Raw genomic sequence first — 19,299 nt, 5'->3', positions numbered from 1 at the left:
TTTATTTTAGCCTAACCCAACTAAATATATTTTAGATTTGTTTACAATAATTTAATACTAAACAAACAGAGTGAAATATATTTTTTTCGTTAGGTTCAGAATGATTTTGGCGAAATTATTGCGTACACAAATTTTCACTTGTCCTATATGGCAAGATGAGCATTGCTATTTAAGCCAAGATCGCAAGTTCTGCCTATTCGGCACGACATATATATATATATATATATATATATATATATATATATATATATATATATATATATATATATATATATATATATATATATATATATATATATATATATAACATCACTGTGACTAGTCAAGGAGTCAAACCCATGCTGCTTTGGCCTGCCTCATGGTGGGCGAAAACTCATGAGTTTTTGCAGTCTTGTTATTGATCAATACCACTTGTTAGGTGGGTACAATAATATATATATATATATATATATATATATATATATATATATATATATATATATATATATATATATAATATATATATATATGTCGTGCCGAATGGGCAGAACTTGCGATCTTGGCTTAAACAGCAACGCTCATCTTGCCATATAGGACAAGTGAAAATTTGTGTATGCAATAATTTCGCCAAAATCATTCTGAACCTAACGAAAAAAATATATTTAACTGTGTTTGTTTAGTATTAAATTATTGTAAACAAATCTAAAATATATTTAGTTGAGTTAGGCTAAAATAAATTGTTCTTGTTATAATAAGGTTAGGTAAGTTTTCTAAGTTCCTTTTGGTGCAAAATTATAAATTTTTACATTAACATTAATGAAAAATATATATCTTTAAACATATAAGAGAAAATTTTAGAAAGGGCTTAATTTTAAATGAGTTCTTGCTAATTTGTCAGTTTTACATATTCGGCACGACATTATATATATATATATATATATATATATATATATATATATATATATATATATATATAAAAGTCAGTCACAACGTCTTCAAAAAACATACGTATACAAATTTATGACGTATTTAAAATTAATGGTTTCAAGGTTGCTTTGATTAGACTGATAATATCAGTGTTCAGAGGGAGAGATGACGGGGTGAAGGCGACCTGTAATTACTTCGCCTTTTTCTTTTTCTTTTCATTAATAAAGCTCTTTTTTGCCTCGGCTAAAGCCGTTGCTCAGAAATAAATGCATAATAATCCTTCCTCAGCTCCCCTCCCCTGCCATTCTGGTACACGCTACCGCTCTCAACAGATACATGTCCTGTGGAGGAAAGTTATTTAGCACATCAGCAGCTTCCCACCTACGCAGGGTGACCCAAAAACGCGGGATGAAAAACATTCATCACGAAGCAGGTATCCCTGAAGGGATACTTTAAATGGTTGCCTAGTTATTGTATTTTTATTTTTTCTCTAACTTTTTTTATTTGATTTCGCTTATAGCTCGAGAACGACTCATCCAATTTGCTTCAAATTTTCGACACCTGTGTACGGTAATTAGGACCAAATTCTTGGAACAATCGGCATGTTCCGGTGCCCTATGACTAAAGTCGTTGTACCTTTTCCCAACATCTTGGAATTATAATGATAATGTGTCATTTCTCTGAGTCTTACAAATAATGTGGATACATGGGCAGGTGCATGAGTAAAATAGCAGGCACAAAAAAAAACACTAATTATGCAATGGATTTCGGGTTGGCTGGGATAACTTCCTCAGTGGCGGAGCTTCAAACGTTCAAAAGATGCGACAAAAAAATGTGACGACGACGGACAGTGAAATTCAGCAGTGTAGGAGCAACAGATTTGACATTTTAATGTGTAAAATAGTTTGAAATTTTTATTCCCGTTAAATCACGCTAAATAAATTTCAGTTTAAATCTTGTGAACGGCTTCGATATTTCATATTTCATTTTTATTCCCTTCAATATTATATATATATATATATATATATATATATATATATATATATATATATATATATATATATATATATATATATATATATATGTGTGTGTGTGTGTGTGTGTGTGTGTGTGTGCAAAGCAACCACTGTGAAAGAATAGTGAAAGTCCAAGCGCTTTCGTGACTTCTCACATTATCAAAGAAACGATAAAAGCATAACATCAAAGAAAACTTATAAAGGGTTGAGACTACACCTCATCATCACATCCCACAACAAAGCAACACCTGATGTGCGACGACACCCGACAGGCGTGTTGACCCAACTAGGCAGGTCCTTCACGACATCTCACTAACAAAATATTTACCCAACCCTAATACTCTACCCGAGAATCGAGATTTATTATTTGTCCAATATATTATTAAATTCTTCCCAAATTTTATTAATTATAAATGAATCTAATTTATATAAACCAAAGGAAATATTCATATTATCTTCAAAGCTGCTTTTATGAAACATGATTCAATTATATTCCTGTCGACCATGGACTTGCTTGATACAACTTTCTCAACTTTTTGAAAATTAATTGGATGGTTAAAATATGCTTTATATGCCTTCCTTTGATGTAATGCTCTTATAGTTCCTTGATAATGTGAGAAGTCACGAAAGCGCTTGGAATTTCACTATTCTTTCATAGTGATTGTTTTGCATATTCTGATATCACCTGTTTATGTGATCTTATTGCATATATATATATATATATATATATATATATATATATATATATATATATATATATATATATATATATATATATATATATATATATATATATATAATCTTATTGCATATATATATATATATATATATATATATATATATATATATATATATATATATATATATATATATATATATATAATCTTATTGCATATATATATATATATATATATATATATATATATATATATATATATATATGCAAAACAACCACTGTGAAAGAATAGTGAAATTAAAAGCGCTTTCGTGACTACTCACATTGTCAAGGAACTATCATAGTTCCTTAACAATGTGAGTAGTCACGAAAGTGCTTTTAATTTCACTATTATTTCACAGTGGTTGTTTTGCATATTTCAAAATCACCTGTTTACTGTGATCTTATTGCATATATATATATATATATATATATATATATATATATATATATATATATATATATATATATATATATATATATATGTGTGTGTGTGTGTGTGTGTGTGTGTGTGTGTATATATGTCGTGCCGAATATGTAAAACTGGTCAATTAGCAAGAACTCATTTAAAATTAAGTCCTTTCTAAAATTTTCTCTTATACGTTTAAAAAAATATTTTTTTCATTAATGTTGATGTAAAAATTTATAATTTTGCACCAAAAGGAACTTAGAAAACTTACCTAACCTTATTATAACAAGAGCAATTTATTTTAGTCTAACCCAACTAAATATATTTTAAATTTGTTTACAGTAATTTAATACCAAACAAACACGGTGAAATATATTTTTTTCGTTAGCTTCAGAATGATTTCGGCGAAATTATTGCATACACAAATTTTCACTTGTCCTATATGGCAAGATGAGCGTTGCTATTTAAGCCAAGATCGCAAGTTCTGCCTATTCGGCACGACATATATATATATATATATATATATATATATATATATATATATATATATATATATATATATATATATATATATATATATATATATATATATATATATGCATACATAGCCTCTCTCATCTCCTTGTCATACAACTAATATGCAAACTCCTTTGTGTCTCCTACAGACGCAGCCACGACGCTCACCCCTCAGCCTCTCTGCAAGGTAAGTCTATTCACTCTTTTCCTGCCACAAAGGCTCCCATCCTCCCACATTCTTCCCTCTTTCCACACACTCCCTTCTTCTCACACTCCTTCCTCAAACACACTCCTTTCTTCCAACACACTCTCCTCAGGATATAATACTAAAACATTTAGCTGATGTAAACTAACTATAAAAAACACAATCTCTGGCGAGGCTAGAGACAGCCAGGAGTTAAAATATACTGTTATTATTTGCTCACTCGAAGTACACACAGCTTTTAATACTTTGATATTACTGCAGTGCAGTGTGACACAGTGAAGCCGACACACACATAGACCCTCCATGCAGTGTGACACAGTGAAGCCGACACACATAGACCCTCCCTGCAGTGTGACACAGTGAAGCCGACACGCACATAGACCCTCCCTGCAGTGTGACACAGTGAAGCCGACACACACATAGACCCTCCCTGCAGTGTGACACAGTGAAGCCGACACACACATAGACCCTCCCTGCAGTGTGACACAGTGAAGCCGACACGCACATAGACCCTCCCTGCAGTGTGACACAGTGAAGCCGACACGCACGTAGACCCTCCCTGCAGTGTGACACAGTGAAGCCGACACGCACATAGACCCTCCCTGTAGTGTGACAGTGAAACCGACACACACATACACCCTCCCTGCAGTGTGACACAGTGAAGCCAACACGCACATAGACCCTCCCTGCAGTGTTACCATCTATGGCGCTCTAGGTTTAGATTCCGGATATAAAAAACTATTGAAAGTACACCTGAACATTTTCCACTTCTGTCAAAAGATTTTGAATTCAGTGCACTAACCTGAGTCTTAACAAACATGATATTTATAATTCTAATAAATACTTTGGCACCTTCAGTAGTTGCCAATAGGGCACAACCATGTCCGATCGAAAGGATAGGGAGAATAAAACCAATTCTTTGGACCACTTGATACTCACCATCATGAAGGAGCCTCACTGGAGGGACTGACAGGCTTGAAGATACGTGGGTCATGTATATGTCTGTGTGTGTACAGATAATGACTGTTTTTTCAGCATAAATATTGTCAGATGTGAGTCATCTTGGCTCCTGTAGTATGATGGATAATTAGCTAGTAGAGTTTTCACTAGTCGAGCTCTGGTTTCTGGTACTGCTTCTTAACTTCCGATCCGCTGACGATGTTTATATCTGCCATTTCAAGTTTTATATCCTTGTGCTTAGAATCAGCCTTTTCTTTATCGCTTCTTCGCTAGTTCTACGACCTTGACAACCGTTATGTCGAGAAATTGCTTTCTAATGTCTCTGAGTCCTCTAATGCTAAAGATGTTCTTGTACACCCTGTTGATAACCCAAAGTATTTTACAAATCGTGATCATATCTCCTCTTTTTACCGTGTCCCTCCATTGTCGGTAGAGGTATTACAGACAACCTTCCTTGGAGAGGTGCTCTCACAGGGATAAGTGATCAAATTACAGGTCAGTTCTCTTCATCTTCAGTCTGCTGGCGCATTTGCTTCCCATTTTCTACCGTTCTTACAATATTTTCCTTAAAATCTATACATGGAGTTTACCTTTTACCTCATCATCCCTAGATAATTCCACTTATTCATTAGCCTTATTCTGTAAAATGACTCTGTAGCATCACTAGCTTATCTGAGTGAGGGAAGCCAAAGTTCAGCTTCGCATATAACGCACTTAGAGAGTCTGAAACGACAAGGAACGATAACATGGTTAAGAAGCTTTTAACAACAGCGAGAAGTACATATAACTCTACAATGAAAAGGTTGGCTGTCTATAGTAAATGTCCTACAGTCACTGTAAAAGAAACGCAAACACTCTAGAGGAAACTAAAGCCATCAACAAGCTATCAGCCTGATAAAGAAGACAAGGTATTAAAGTGGGAGATTTTTGCCTTACTTCCCCAAAATATAAGAGCAAGAGACGCCGAGCCTCCAGCAACATCTTACCTTTGTTGGTCGACACTCGCTGGTAGATCAGCTTATTTACCAGGAAGAACACCAGTTACTTGATTGCTTGGCATTATATCAAGACATGCAATAGAAAGACCATATCTAGATTATTACACTCCTTCTGGTCTCTATGTCATAGAATGGCCACACATACGTTCTGATAAAAAAAAAAAAAAAAACTGAGTGGTAATCTCGACCACAAGTAACAGTGTTTAAGTCTCTTGAAACAACGGAATAACATATGGCATGATTTAAGTGTAGAGATGCCTTAAATGTAGAGATATGGAGGACATAAGGAGTTAAAAATATAACAAAATGTAAGTAGTAACAATGAATTCAGATTGTTTAAATTTAAATTTTTCAACTCTATTGCTAAGGCATTATTTTAGCATTAGAGTTGTAAATGAATGAGGAAAAAATGCCAAGTATCATCAATAACATTTTATAACAGTGTTTTATAACGTCATTAAAATAGATTTGCTGAAAAGTTTGAAAATAGCGTAACGTGAGGATTATTATTATATACCCAAAAAAGCGTTATAGATGAGGGGTTTGATTACTTATTAAAACAAACGCGATAAAGCTCGGAGCTTATTAACGAATATCACTCAGCAGGAATCAAGAATAACTTAAGTTTTATAACACACTTCTACAAGACTTCAAGACTAAATGAACGCTGATTCACTGTCACTCGATGAATTTCACTACGTACTTGTGCCCTTTGTTATCTGTACCGGGGTTTGCCTTGAAGCTGGTGAACGGCTCTTGATCCATTGAACTGGAGCTACTCGCATTTTCTCAGGCCAAGCCTGATTATCTCCCAGTCACCAGGCGCTAGTTTACAGCTTCCCCTTGAAAATACCACTACTTCTATTACTATTACTACTACCACCACCACCACTACCACTACTACTACTACTACTACTACTAATAATAATAATAATAATAATAAACTGCAATTTATAAACAGCTGACTACAAAGACTGTTTCTGTTCCTTTCTATTCTCTATTCTCTTTCTCCTGGTGGTTGGGAACTTTGTCTGCATTGTATACATCATGATAATTTCTAGTACATTTAAATACATATATGTAATTTCTAGAAGAGAGCCATAGGTACCATGAACCACGACCATCTGAGCCGGAGTAGTGTTTACGAAGACCCAGCCACCCCCCATTCAGGAGTCAATCTGAAGCCGCATCCATGGACAGTTGCCAAAGTTTGTCACAACATACGTAGCAAGCTGTCGCCTGTGGCCAGGGGACCCAAACAACACTAGGTTAGGCAGATATTAGTGAACATGGATGGGTGCAAATAAGACCCGCCTTTCATGGTCTAGAAGACCATGTTATTCTAAAGTTGGTGTTTCCCTATTCGCAACCTCCCCTCTTTCGTGTTTTCCCCTCGCCTTCCTCCAATATCCTGTCAGAGGACCCCACATACGGCCCCATGTCGTTTCTTAGACGCTTAACTTTATTTTCGTCTCTCAGTATGGCCACGAGTCATTCTCTGCTGTTATATTCTGGGACGAGACGTATACAATATCCTTCCCCCACCTTCCTCACCTTCACTCTCACTCACTGCCGTTTTCTATAAATGTTTTCCATAGACTATTTATTATTGACGTTGCCAGTGCATTTCATGTTATATTTTACTTCTGGCTATATATATCTCGTTTCCATTGAGTGTTTACCTGAAGAGAGCTATTTATTTTCATGTTCTCACCTTACCTATTCACCTTTCTGCATAATTAGTATTCCTTCAGCTGTTTTCTCCACTTCCTATATAGTTAATTTATGTTCCCTCACCTCTCTTCTCTACTCAGCTTCCTGTATATTTAATGTTCCCTCACCTAATTTTTATACTTCCTGTATAGTTAATATTTCTTCGTCTCCTGTTTCTAGTTTAATTAACTGTGTGAGTGTTTTAGTTTTGTTTATACCATGTAATCAACTTCCGAAAGTCCGTCCTGCAATCATCACCTTCATTATATTTTCTTTAAGGGGAAGCGCTTCATTAACCTGTAGAGATCACACAGCGCCAGGGGAATGGGAGGCATTCAGGTTCAGTCCAAGGCAGAGGGAGGACAAGCCTAGTTCCCTGAATAAAGAGCTCCTCCAGGTAAACTCTCTATTACCCGAGTGGTAATCATCGTCAGCTCCCTCCGTCTGCCGCCTCAGGTGGTTTTTAAATCTAATACCAATTGAGCAGTGTGTGGTGGGTGATGTATGATGAAGCTCAAGTCCGGAGTGTAACACTTAGCTGTCTGTGACCAGAGTACTTCAAAATTCTGTCCCTGCTTTCTTATTCTAAAAAAAAAAAAAAAAAAACGGATACAAGACCCAATAGTGTCTTAGAGCAGCTTCCTGTACGTGGTTTCGGAACACTTGCTTGGGTACAGGGTGATGAGCGCTTTGCTCCCTGCTACTACTTGTGTACATTACATCCCCAAGTAGTTACTAGGCTCAGTTAATCTAACTTGTACATTCCCATTTCCTAAATTAAGTGATCTTAGTAAACATTTTGTACATTGCATCCTAACCACCAAATATTAAAAAGTGAGTTATTGTACACTACCTCACTAACCAAGACTAATTAAAAAAAAGTGCCTTTACGCCATCCCTCAAATTAGGACTAGATCATTGCCCTACTAACCTCAGCTAGCCAGTGAGTACGCCCTGTACACTAACCTTAACTCCCCACCACCCTTCTCACTGCTGCTGCCACAACGGACCTGCAGATTCGTCGCTCTTCTAGCTCGCCTCCGACCAAAGGTAATACTTCCACAACCTCCTACTCTCTCCCAGCCTCTTCTTTCTCCTCATCCTCCTCCTCCCCCTGCACACTTTCCCATCCTCTCAGCCGACCCACCACCTGCCTGTCACTTCCACTCACCCACCCATTGGCTCCACTTAGCCAACTGGAAGAAGCTTTTTAAAAATGCTCTACAGAAAGTCATTTTCAAACAAAAACTGGCGCACCTAGTTGTGTCAAGTATCCCAATAATAATAATAATAATAATAATAATAATAATAATAATAATAATAATAATAATGAAAAAATAACGCCACAAATGTCTTCATCTTGGGGACCAGGCTGCCTTCACTACCAAGAGCATGAAGCTCTAGGTAGTAGCTTGCCTCAGCTACCAGCATAAAGCTCCATGCAGTAGCTTGCCACAGCTACCAGCATGAAGCTCCAGGCAGTAGCTTGCCACAGTTACCAGCATGAAGCTCCAGGCAGTAGCTTGCCACAGCTACCAGCATGAAGCTCCAGGTAGTAGCTTGCCACAGCTACCAGCATGAAGCCCCAAGCAGTAGCTTGCCTCAGCTACCAGCATGAAGCTCCAGGTAGTAACCTAACATAGCTTCCAGCATGAAGCTCCAGACAGTAACTTAGCACAGCTACCAGCATGAAGCTCCAGGCAGTAACTTGACACAGCTACTAGCATGAAGCTCCATGCAATAGCTTACCTCAGCTACCAGCATGAAGCTCCAGGCAGTAACTTGACACAGCTACCAGCATGAAGCCCCAAGCAGTAGCTTGCCTCAGCTACCAGCATGAAGCTCCAGGCAGTAGCTTGTCTCAGCTACCAGCATGAAGCTCTGGGCAGTAACTTGCCTGAGCTAGCAGCATGAAGCTCCTGGCAGTAGCTTGTCTCACCTACCATCATGAAGCTAAAGGATAGCAGCATGAAGCTCCAGGCAGTAACTTGTCTCAGCTAACAGCATGAAGCTCCAGGCAGTAGCTTGCCTCAGCTACCAGCATGAAACTCCAGGCAGTAACTGCCTCAGCTACCAATCTGAGGAGGTTATTTTCGTAGTCTCTAATCGCTCGTCTCCTCTTTATGTGACTCAATTTCTTCAACATGCAATACGTTCGTTCTCTTGCTAGACACTTATCTCAGCATGGAATCCGTATTGTGTGTGTACTCACCTAATTGTGGTTGCAGGGGTCGAGTCATAGCTCCTGGTCCCGCCTCTTCACGGGTCGCTACTAGGTCCACTCACTCTGCTCCATGAGCTTTATCATACTTCTTCTTGAAGCTATGTATGGATCCTGCCTCCACTACATCACTTTCCAGAGTGTGTGTGTTTGTATGTGTGTATGTACTCATCTATATGTGGTTGCTGGGGCCGAATCTCATCTGACCCCGTCTCTTCGTTGGTTGCTACTGGGTTTGCTCTCCTGGCTTCTAGTGTCTTATCGTACCTCTTCTCAAAGCTATGCATACATCCGGCCTCAACCACCCCGCTCTCCATGTCGTTCCACTTCCTGACTTCTCTAATGCTGAAGAAATACTTCCTAACATACCTGCAACTCATCTGTGTTCTCAACTTCCAGCTGTGTCCTTGTATTCTTGTTTCCCGTCTCTCGAACAATCTACCCCTGTCCACCTTCTCACTTTCTGTCAGTAATGCGTATGTTATTATCATATCACCTGTAGTATTTCTTTCCTCTAATGTCATCGACTTAGTTCCCTTAATCTTCCTTCACAGGACATACCACTTGGCTCCTGGACTAGTCTCCTTGCAAACCTCTGCATTTTCTCCAGTTTTTGACGTGCTTGACAAGGCGTGGGTTCCATACTGGTGCTGCGTACTCCAGTATGAGTCAAACGTACACCGTATACAGAGTCGTGAATGACTCCTTGCTTAGATTTCTGAAATCTCGTCTTCGATTGTTAGACGCGCATTTGTCGCAGCAGCTGTTCGGTTGATGTTTGTTTAAAGCGATATGCTCGTAACAGTACTTACCCTGTGGTCCTTCTCCATCAGGGAGGTTTACAGCCTTTGCTCCGTCTGCAGTCTTTTTCCTCCCCCAAACTTCATAACTTTACACTTAAATTCCAGTAGAAACTTGTCAGACCAGACCTGCAGCCTGTCCAGGTCCATTTGTAGTCTTTCCTGGTCTTCACCTGTCTGTATTATACTCATTAGTTTTACTTCATTTGAGAACAGAAATACTTCTGACTGTATCCCTTCCATAATGTAGCTCACGTATACAAAAAAAAAAATAGCACCGTTCCTAGTACCCACTCCGACAGCTCGGTCACTCGGTGTTTCCTTCTGGTTAGGTATTCCTCGATCCATTGTAGTGCCTTCTCTATTATTCCTGCCTACTTCGCTAGCTTTTCTCACGGTGTGTGTGTGTGTGTGTGTGTGTGTGTGTGTGTGTGTGTGTGTGTGTGTGTGCGTGTTTGAGAGAGGGGGGGGAGGAGGGGAAGTGATTTATGCAAAAACTTGCAATGAGTCGCAGATTGTGCTTATGTTACAAGACTCATTATTAGATGATCATGTAGTGATAGGCTGCCTGTCTGGCTTGCGATTATATTTACAGAGTTCGAGCCTTCTACACGTCTCGAAAAAGATACAAGTATTCATTATGGCTATTTCAGATTCACGTACATTTACATCTTTATTCTCAAAGTTTTACATGTGTGTATTCAGTATACATTAAAATTTTCAAAATAAATATAAATACACTGATTTAGTTTACTCAGTAAATAATATTAAATTTTCTTTCTACAATTTTGTTTTAAATTTAGATATTCACTTGGTTATCTGCTTCATTAGGTTTGAAACCTATCGACTACATGAGGGTGAATTTCACATGTACACTTCCATTCAGGAATACTTTATGACCTAATATAAAGATCAAGTAAACTCGTTTTATATACCCTCAGATACATATCACGATATATGTACACTGCGAGAAACACACACACCTCTCGTTGTGTATACACTAAGATACTTACTTCACAGTGTATATATTCTTGATGTTCGCTTCATTACTCTTGTGCATGAGCCAAAGTTAAGTTTGTCTGTTATTGTCTATGTTATTATTAGATATACGAGGAAGCACAGAGGCTGTAGGGATTACACGGCCCCTGGGGAATAGGATGAAGTCAAGTTTGATCCAAGGAAGGGAAGGGCAGCTCTAATTCCTTGGATAAAGAACTCTTCACCAGTGTCAAGGAACCTCCCTAGATAGTGCATGAAGATGAGTGGCTATAAAGGCACTTCTTGAAATCACTTGTGTTATCCATCAAGGGCATCAACGTGCTCTGCTATCTAAATAATGGTATATATGTTGGAAGAATTACCGACAATATGTAAAGTAAAAGGACACAAGTGCAACTAATGTGACATTAGTTGCACTTGTGTCCTTTTACTTTACATCTAAAGAATTGTCTTCTTTTATATATAAAGATAAGTACCTAAGAAGACACTTCGTCTTTATATAGCAGAAAACATTGCTGTTTCCATGCATAACTTAGTGTTTTTACTGACCCCAAAAAATGGACATGCTAGGCTCTTTCATCTTTTATTTTTATTATTAAATTAATTTGGATTAAATACCGCATTATATATCTATCCATCTATCTATACATATACATATATATATGTATAGATAGATATTAGAAAAATTCAGTTAATGTTTATCTTATTCTGACTCACGAAATCGTAATGACACGATTGCAAACAAACCATACCACGGGCGGGATTGAACCCGCGGTCAGAGAGTCAGTGAGTCATGTTGACGGCATTGAGGGGACTTGAGCTAGAGTTCGTCACGGACACGCTAGCTGGAGATTCGTCTGTAAAAACTTGCATTTGTGGTCACAGTGGTGCCTATGCTAACCTTCCTATGGTGTAGAAATATACCTAGTTGGACGAATCTTATTGTGGCTAGCTGGTCCAGTGGCTAACGCGACGGTCTGGAGTTTTGAGACTGACCGCGGGTTCAATCCCGGCCGTGGTATGGTTTATCTTATTCTCTCTTGCAGCAACGTCTAGATACTTCACTATTTACATAATTAATTTCAAAAATTTACCTACAGTAGTTCTTGCATGTGTGTTGAATGATGCACGCAAGCTTAACCAGCACGATACATGTAAATTATCTGGAATTTGAGCAAATGAGAAGCCCATCTTAGAAAAATGTAGACTTTTTTCAACTAAGGAAGGATAATTGCTTCCCAAACAGCTGAACATGCAATATGAGAACGATTCACTAATTTATGATTTTAAACTTGCTTTAAAAATTGCTACATACATAAAATTTATATATGCTGAATTATATCGCAAACGATACCGGCAACAACCATTAAAAACAATGTTTTTCGGCCATTCTGATTTTATTTCCTAAATTGATATAATTTTAATGACCCAAAATTTTAACCAGATTATTAAGATTACAAATTAAAGACTCCACTGACCTGCTAGTATCCTAATCTTAGGTGTGTATTTTCTGGCAAACTTGCCGTTTAGAATGTTTACCAGGGCTTTCCAATGAGTAATATCATTTTGCTTGATCAGCTCTGATGAATCTCTGTGCATGAGCGAGGATCTGTTGCCTGGTGGTGATCCTGCAGGAGTTCAGCACCAGCAACTGTGTGAGGAGGACGTGCCTCTGCTGTCACTCACACCGCCCGGGGTGACTCTGTCATCAGGGTACACCTTTAGCCCTCTTCTCTTCCCACCCAGTGATCCTCCACCCCTGCTGGCAGGGTCACCACCTCAACTGGCAGAGCCATCACCTAGCCCACCTCAGCTGACAGGGTCACTACCTGTCCCACAGCTGAAAGGGTCACCACCTATCCCACCTCAGATAACAGGGTCATCATCTAGCCTGCCTCTGTTAACAGCGCTACTGCCTAATCTACCTCTGCTGACAGGGTCATCACCTAGCCCGCCTCTGCTGACAGGGTCATCACCTAGCCCGCCTCTGCTGACAGGGTCATCACCTAGCCCTCCTCTGCTGACAGGGTCATCACCTAGCCCGCCTCTGCTGACAGGGTCATCACCTAGTCCAAATCTCCAAACAAGTTCACGATCTAGCACGCCCCTACCGGCAGACTCAGCACCTAACACTCCTTTGCCAGCTTCACCGCCTCACTCACCCCTCCTGGTAGGGCTGCCACCCTGCCAAGCACAGTACTACAACCTCACACCCCAGGTATACACACCCTGCTTGCACGGCAGCCTTGGGTCTTTCTGTATCTATCGCCTAAGATTTAGGTAATGTTCTCCATATTAGTCAAGTATGCATATTTCTCACACGTTTGCTTGTACTTCATGCAGTACCACAGGTCACGCTGTCCTCTAGTTGGAATGTTCAATCTAAATTCTGAATTGTTTCAAAATATATTTTACGATTTTTGAAGTTAGATTTTACTCTTAGCCTCTCCTTAGTCGGTCATTTCAGAATTTATATTTATGTAAATATATATTTTTAGATAAATTAGTTAATTTCTACATATCCGCTAGTGATAGCTTTTTAGACTAAGTTAATCATGATTACTGAATGATTTTATCCCTATTAAGTTATGCCACTGTTTATTGGAGCTTTATTATTTTTAAATATGTCACGGAGCATAAAAAATGTGGATGTATCAGCTTGTAAATTGATCAGTGTCTCACGATATGTTGACTTTGCAAAGCTGCCTCATTATGTTACATTTAACATTTCCGGCTACAGGACAGACTCACCCTCACCAGTAACTTTAACTTACTGTCACCGCTTTCTCTTAAGAAAATTACATCTAATAATAATCTGTGAGTTCTCCATCATCAGGCGGACGATGAGGTAGAGCTAACACCTCACCTGGAGCAGCAAGACACCAGTGACCCGCCAACCATCCACCCCTCCGTCAGGTAAGTAGTCCTCTTGAGCCTAGATACGTCCCCCAGAAATTAGCAACGTCCCTCTGAGCCTAGCATCCTATTTCAGCCAGAATAGCTATTTCCCAAGAATATGAATGGGATCATTGTTTTGATCCCCACGTTCATATGAGTTTCAGTGTTATGGTTGATTCTCGCCTCAGATGAAGAAGAACGGATCATTCCGATATCAGAAGTGTGGATGGAAAAGTTATAACTTAAGTAGTTATGCACCTAGTGGTACTGTTGTTTGTATTGTTGAAAGCGCTGGAATTTTGTGATGGATTGGAAAAACCTTTAGGCTACATTCTGAAGGAAATTTCACATTTTTCTTTAGCTATATATTTTTTTTTTTGTCAAGAATTAGCGAGGAACCTTATCCCTCTCCTCATTCTTCAGCAAAAGCGACTTGCCTTGATCTCTGCATGAACATGGAGTGTAGCAATAGCCGCAGTTGACATTGGTTAGTCACCTAGTTTACTGTGACTGACCCTGGCAGATGGTGATTCTTTAAACAGTCCGGTAGCTGGCTGGCTACATTTTTGTGGTATTGACAAAAATGTTAGATAAATTTTTGGCTCATTAGTGATGGAAAGGTTGCTCCATCCAGTAATGCTGTATAGCCCTTGTGGCTTAGCGCTTCTTTTTGATTATAATAATAATAATCCATCCAGTACTATGAGTATCACCGAGAGGGATACCTATAGTGGTTCTCGATTTTTTTTTTCGTTTTCCTTTCTGTAGGATTTCCATGCTGTATCTAGAGAGAGCTTCTTCTGATTGCTTTCAAACTTTCAGCACCGCATCTTGGGTGAAAAACAGAAAACAGCGTAAGTTTTTATTGATGTACTGATTACACCGATTCCAGGTTGAGGGACCGATTACCTCAAACTCTTTCTGACCTTCACCATTCTTTTTTGTATTGAACTGATGAAGCCACTGTGTTGCAAAACGTTTCCTCAGTAAAGATACCCAAGTATTGCACATGTGTCTAATTTATCAACTTGTCGGTTCTCTGATCCATTTATCTACGTATGCAGCTGATAGTGATACATATGTAAATAATATTTTATAGGTTCTGCCCTTACCAGTTTAGGTCTGGGTTTCAGAACCACTGAGGTGTCCTTAGAGACCACTGACATTTCAAAAGGATAATCTTTTCATACGGTTGATTTTATCAAGCTTTTTAGTGGCTAGCGCATTTTTAAACATATTTTCTTTCTTGTCCTAAGGACTCGTAGTGTTAGTATATTCGTGTTTTGAGTTCTGTGAATGTAGTGTGTTGTATCTGTGAGCCTCTAGCACTACATGACCTTTTGATCTTAAAACTTTGTAAATTTCACAATCTCACGCCCCCCTCCTCGTCAGCTTCACGATCCACTCCTCTCCTCAACTTCACGACCGCCTGCCCTCATCAGCCTCACGACCCCGCTCCCCCACTCCCCTCCTCAACTAACATCTCAACTCGATTCCCATACCAGCCTAACCGGAGACATTGAAATTAATCGTCGTCATTACTGTACATTATGTTGTCCCGTGCCTGAGAACAACCAAGCGTGACTAAAGGATAATCAAAATTTGCCTAGAAAGAAACCAGCGTCTGGTTTAAGATAGGGCCAAGTACAGCCAGAGTGAGGATCAAGCCTGGCTAGAGGGAGAACCAAGTCTTGCCACAGAGAGGATCAAATGACTAGAGGTAGAGCTAATTCTAGTTAGACCACCAGAACCTGACTAGAGGGGAGACCAAACCTTTCCTCCTATCAAGGGACAAATACTTGATTTGAGAGACAAAAACCTGGCAGAGGAAGACGTAAAACTAGCTACAGGTAGAGCCAAACATAGCTAGAGGTAGAGCAAAACATAGCTAGAGGTAGAGCTAAACATAGCTAGAGGTACATCTAAACCTAGCTAAAAATTCTAGCAGTGCTTGTCATGGCAGCGGCAAAACCCTATACTATATTTTTTCCAGGAAGTTAAGTATGTTCGTGTTGGAATTTAATTCTCAACCCCTTTTTCCATATTCTATACTCAATATTTTAGTTTTTTTTTTTATTTCGCCCTGGTAATTGCTGGACCATCAGTAGTATAACACCGCAGAGGTAATGCTGTATATTAGGTATTGCATTGACATTTATTGCTAAAAGAGATGGAGGAATGTTGATGGGAAAGAGTAAATAGAGTTAAATCGAATGTATTTTGGAGATCCAGAGCTAAGGAAGGTGTGGAAAATTACATTTATCTGAATGTAACTCATTATGTACATAACAGTAAATGATAACAAAGATAATTATTATTTATCAGTTACATAGACAAGTAGGAATTTGGGACACCTAGGTCGCAAAAATGTCCCCCTTCGATACCTACAACTGTCTTATCCACAAGTTGCTCTAGACCTATTAATTACAAATGAAATATGTATCACCAGGAATTCTGGTAAATATATAACTTTGTGGACTGTATATTAAAATTAATAATTGATTATATATATATATATATATATATATACAATTTACATAACAGAAGGAGAATATATCTTAATATCACTCACCAATTTGACTGGAGATTAAGGTGTATCATACTCAGAAAACCTCACTGTCTATGCATGAAAATAACACTGGCCAGAGTTAAACATTAACAGACTTATCTGAGGTTCCTGGAGCTGTCTTGTCCAGTCGCCTGATATCTCAAGTTATGCAGGAATGCACATCCAACAATTTCGGCTCCTATTTGAGAGGTGTCAGCCCAATTTTACCTGTAGAGCACGAAAATTCTTCCCAATATTCACTAACGTTTGTTACTCAATTCAAAAAACAATGGCGAGTCTCCTCTGCACAGGTGCAGTTTCCCATTTTTTATAAAAATTTTTATTAAATACAGTATGGCCATCTATTTACATATAACTACCTGGAGTTTACCTGGAGAGAGTTCCGGGGGTCAACGCCCCCGCGGCCCGGTCTGTGACCAGGCCTCCTGGTGGATCAGAGCCTGATCAACCAGGCTGTTACTGCTGGCTGCACGCAAACCAACGTACGAGCCACAGCCCGGCTGGTCAGGAACCGACTTTAGGTGCTTGTCCAATGCTAGCTTGAAGACTGCCAGGGGTCTGTTGGTAATCCCCCTTATGTATGCTGGGAGGCAGTTGAACAGTCTCGGGCCCCTGACACTTATTGTATGGTCTCTTAACGTGCTAGTGACACTCCTGCTTTTCATTGGGGGGATGTTGCATCGTCTGCCAAGTCTTTTGCTTTCGTAGTGAGTGATTTTCGTGTGCAAGTTCGGTACTAGTCCCTCTAGGATTTTCCAGGTGTATATAATCATGTATCTCTCCCGCCTGCGTTCCAGGGAATACAGGTTTAGGAACCTCAAGCGCTCCCAGTAATTGAGGTGTTTTACCTCCGTTATGCGCACCGTGAAGGTTCTCTGTACATTTTCTAGGTCAGCAATTTCACCTGCCTTGAAAGGTGCTGTTAGTGTGCAGCAATATTCCAGCCTAGATAGAACAAGTGACCTGAAGAGTGTCATCATGGGCTTGGCCTCCCTAGTTTTGAAGGTTCTCATTATCCATCCTGTCATTTTTCTAGCAGATGCGATTGATACAATGTTATGGTCCTTGAAGGTGAGATCCTCCGACATGATCACTCCCAGGTCTTTGACGTTGGTGTTTCGCTCTATTTTGTGGCCAGAATTTGTTTTGTACTCTGATGAAGATTTAATTTCCTCGTGTTTACCATATCTGAGTAATTGAAATTTCTCATCGTTGAACTTCATATTGTTTTCTGGAGCCCAATGAAAGATTTGGTTGATGTCCGCCTGGAGCCTTGCAGTGTCTGCAATGGAAGACACTGTCATGCAGATTCGGGTGTCATCTGCAAAGGAAGACACAGTGCTGTGGCTGACATCCTTGTCTATGTCAGATATGAGGATGAGGAACAAGATGGGAGCGAGTACTGTGCCTTGTGGAACAGAGCTTTTCACCGTAGCTGCCTTGGACTTAACTCTGTTGACTACTACTCTCTGTGTTCTGTTAGTGAGGAAATTATAGATCCATCGACCGACTTTTCCTGTTATTCCTTTAGCACGCATTTTGTGCGCTATTACGCCATGGTCACACTTGTCGAAGGCTTTTGCAAAGTCTATATATATTACATCTGCATTCTTTTTGTCTTCTAGTGCATCTAGGACCTTGTCGTAGTGATCCAATAGTTGAGACAGACAGGAGCGACCTGTTCTAAACCCATGTTGCCCTGGGTTGTGTAACTGATGAGTTTCTAGATGGGTGGTGATCTTGCTTCTTAGGACCCTTTCAAAGATTTTTATGATATGGGATGTTAGTGCTATTGGTCTGTAGTTCTTTGCTGTTGCTTTACTGCCCCCTTTGTGGAGTGGGGCTATGTCTGTTGTTTTTAGTAACTGTGGGACGACCCCCGTGTCCATGCTCCCTCTCCATAGGATGGTAAAGGCTCGTGATAGGGGATTCTTGCAGTTCTTGATGAACACGGAGTTCCATGAGTCTGGCCCTGGGGCAGAGTGCATGGGCATGTCATTTATCGCCTGTTCGAAGTCATTTGGCGTCAGGATAACATCAGATAGGCTTGTGTTAACCAAATTCTGTGGCTCTCTCATAAAAAATTCATTTTGATCTTCGACTCTCAGTCTGGTTAGCGGCTTGCTAAAAACTGAGTCATATTGGGACTTGAGTAGCTCACTCATTCCCTTGCTGTCATCTGTGTAGGACCCATCTTGTTTAAGTAGGGGCCCAATACTGTATTTCTGGAAAATATATACCATATTTTCCACACTGCGGCCGGGCGGAGTTCGTTGCTAAACGACTCAAATTGCTCATTTGACAATGGTGAAGGATCTGGGTACATATAGGATCTGGCATCCACACTGCAACATATTACACAAGATTTAATCAC

General features: G+C 39.4%; 1 protein-coding gene across 4 annotated transcripts in view; it reads left to right on the top strand.

Annotated features, from left to right (window-relative positions):
* The window catches only part of LOC128689103 (uncharacterized), an 85,669-nt gene that overhangs the window by 50,296 nt on the left and 16,074 nt on the right, over positions 1-19,299 (top strand). For 3 of the 4 annotated variants that reach the window (XM_053777218.2, XM_053777220.2, XM_053777219.2), the window contains 3 exons: positions 3,712-3,749; positions 13,037-13,676; positions 14,295-14,374. In XM_053777218.2, the coding sequence (XP_053633193.1) occupies positions 3,712-3,749; positions 13,037-13,676; positions 14,295-14,374 (758 nt within the window). Of the gene's footprint in view, positions 1-3,711; positions 3,750-8,454; positions 8,489-13,036; positions 13,677-14,294; positions 14,375-19,299 lie in introns of all 4 variants that reach the window. The other variant, XM_053777221.2, reaches the window with a different exon arrangement.

The sequence above is a fragment of the Cherax quadricarinatus genome, chromosome 21 (genome assembly GCF_038502225.1).
Source record: "Cherax quadricarinatus isolate ZL_2023a chromosome 21, ASM3850222v1, whole genome shotgun sequence".
In the NCBI taxonomy this organism is placed as follows: domain Eukaryota; kingdom Metazoa; phylum Arthropoda; class Malacostraca; order Decapoda; family Parastacidae; genus Cherax; species Cherax quadricarinatus.
Note: the sequence above shows the minus strand (reverse complement) of the source record. Positions and strands in the feature narration are given on the sequence as shown.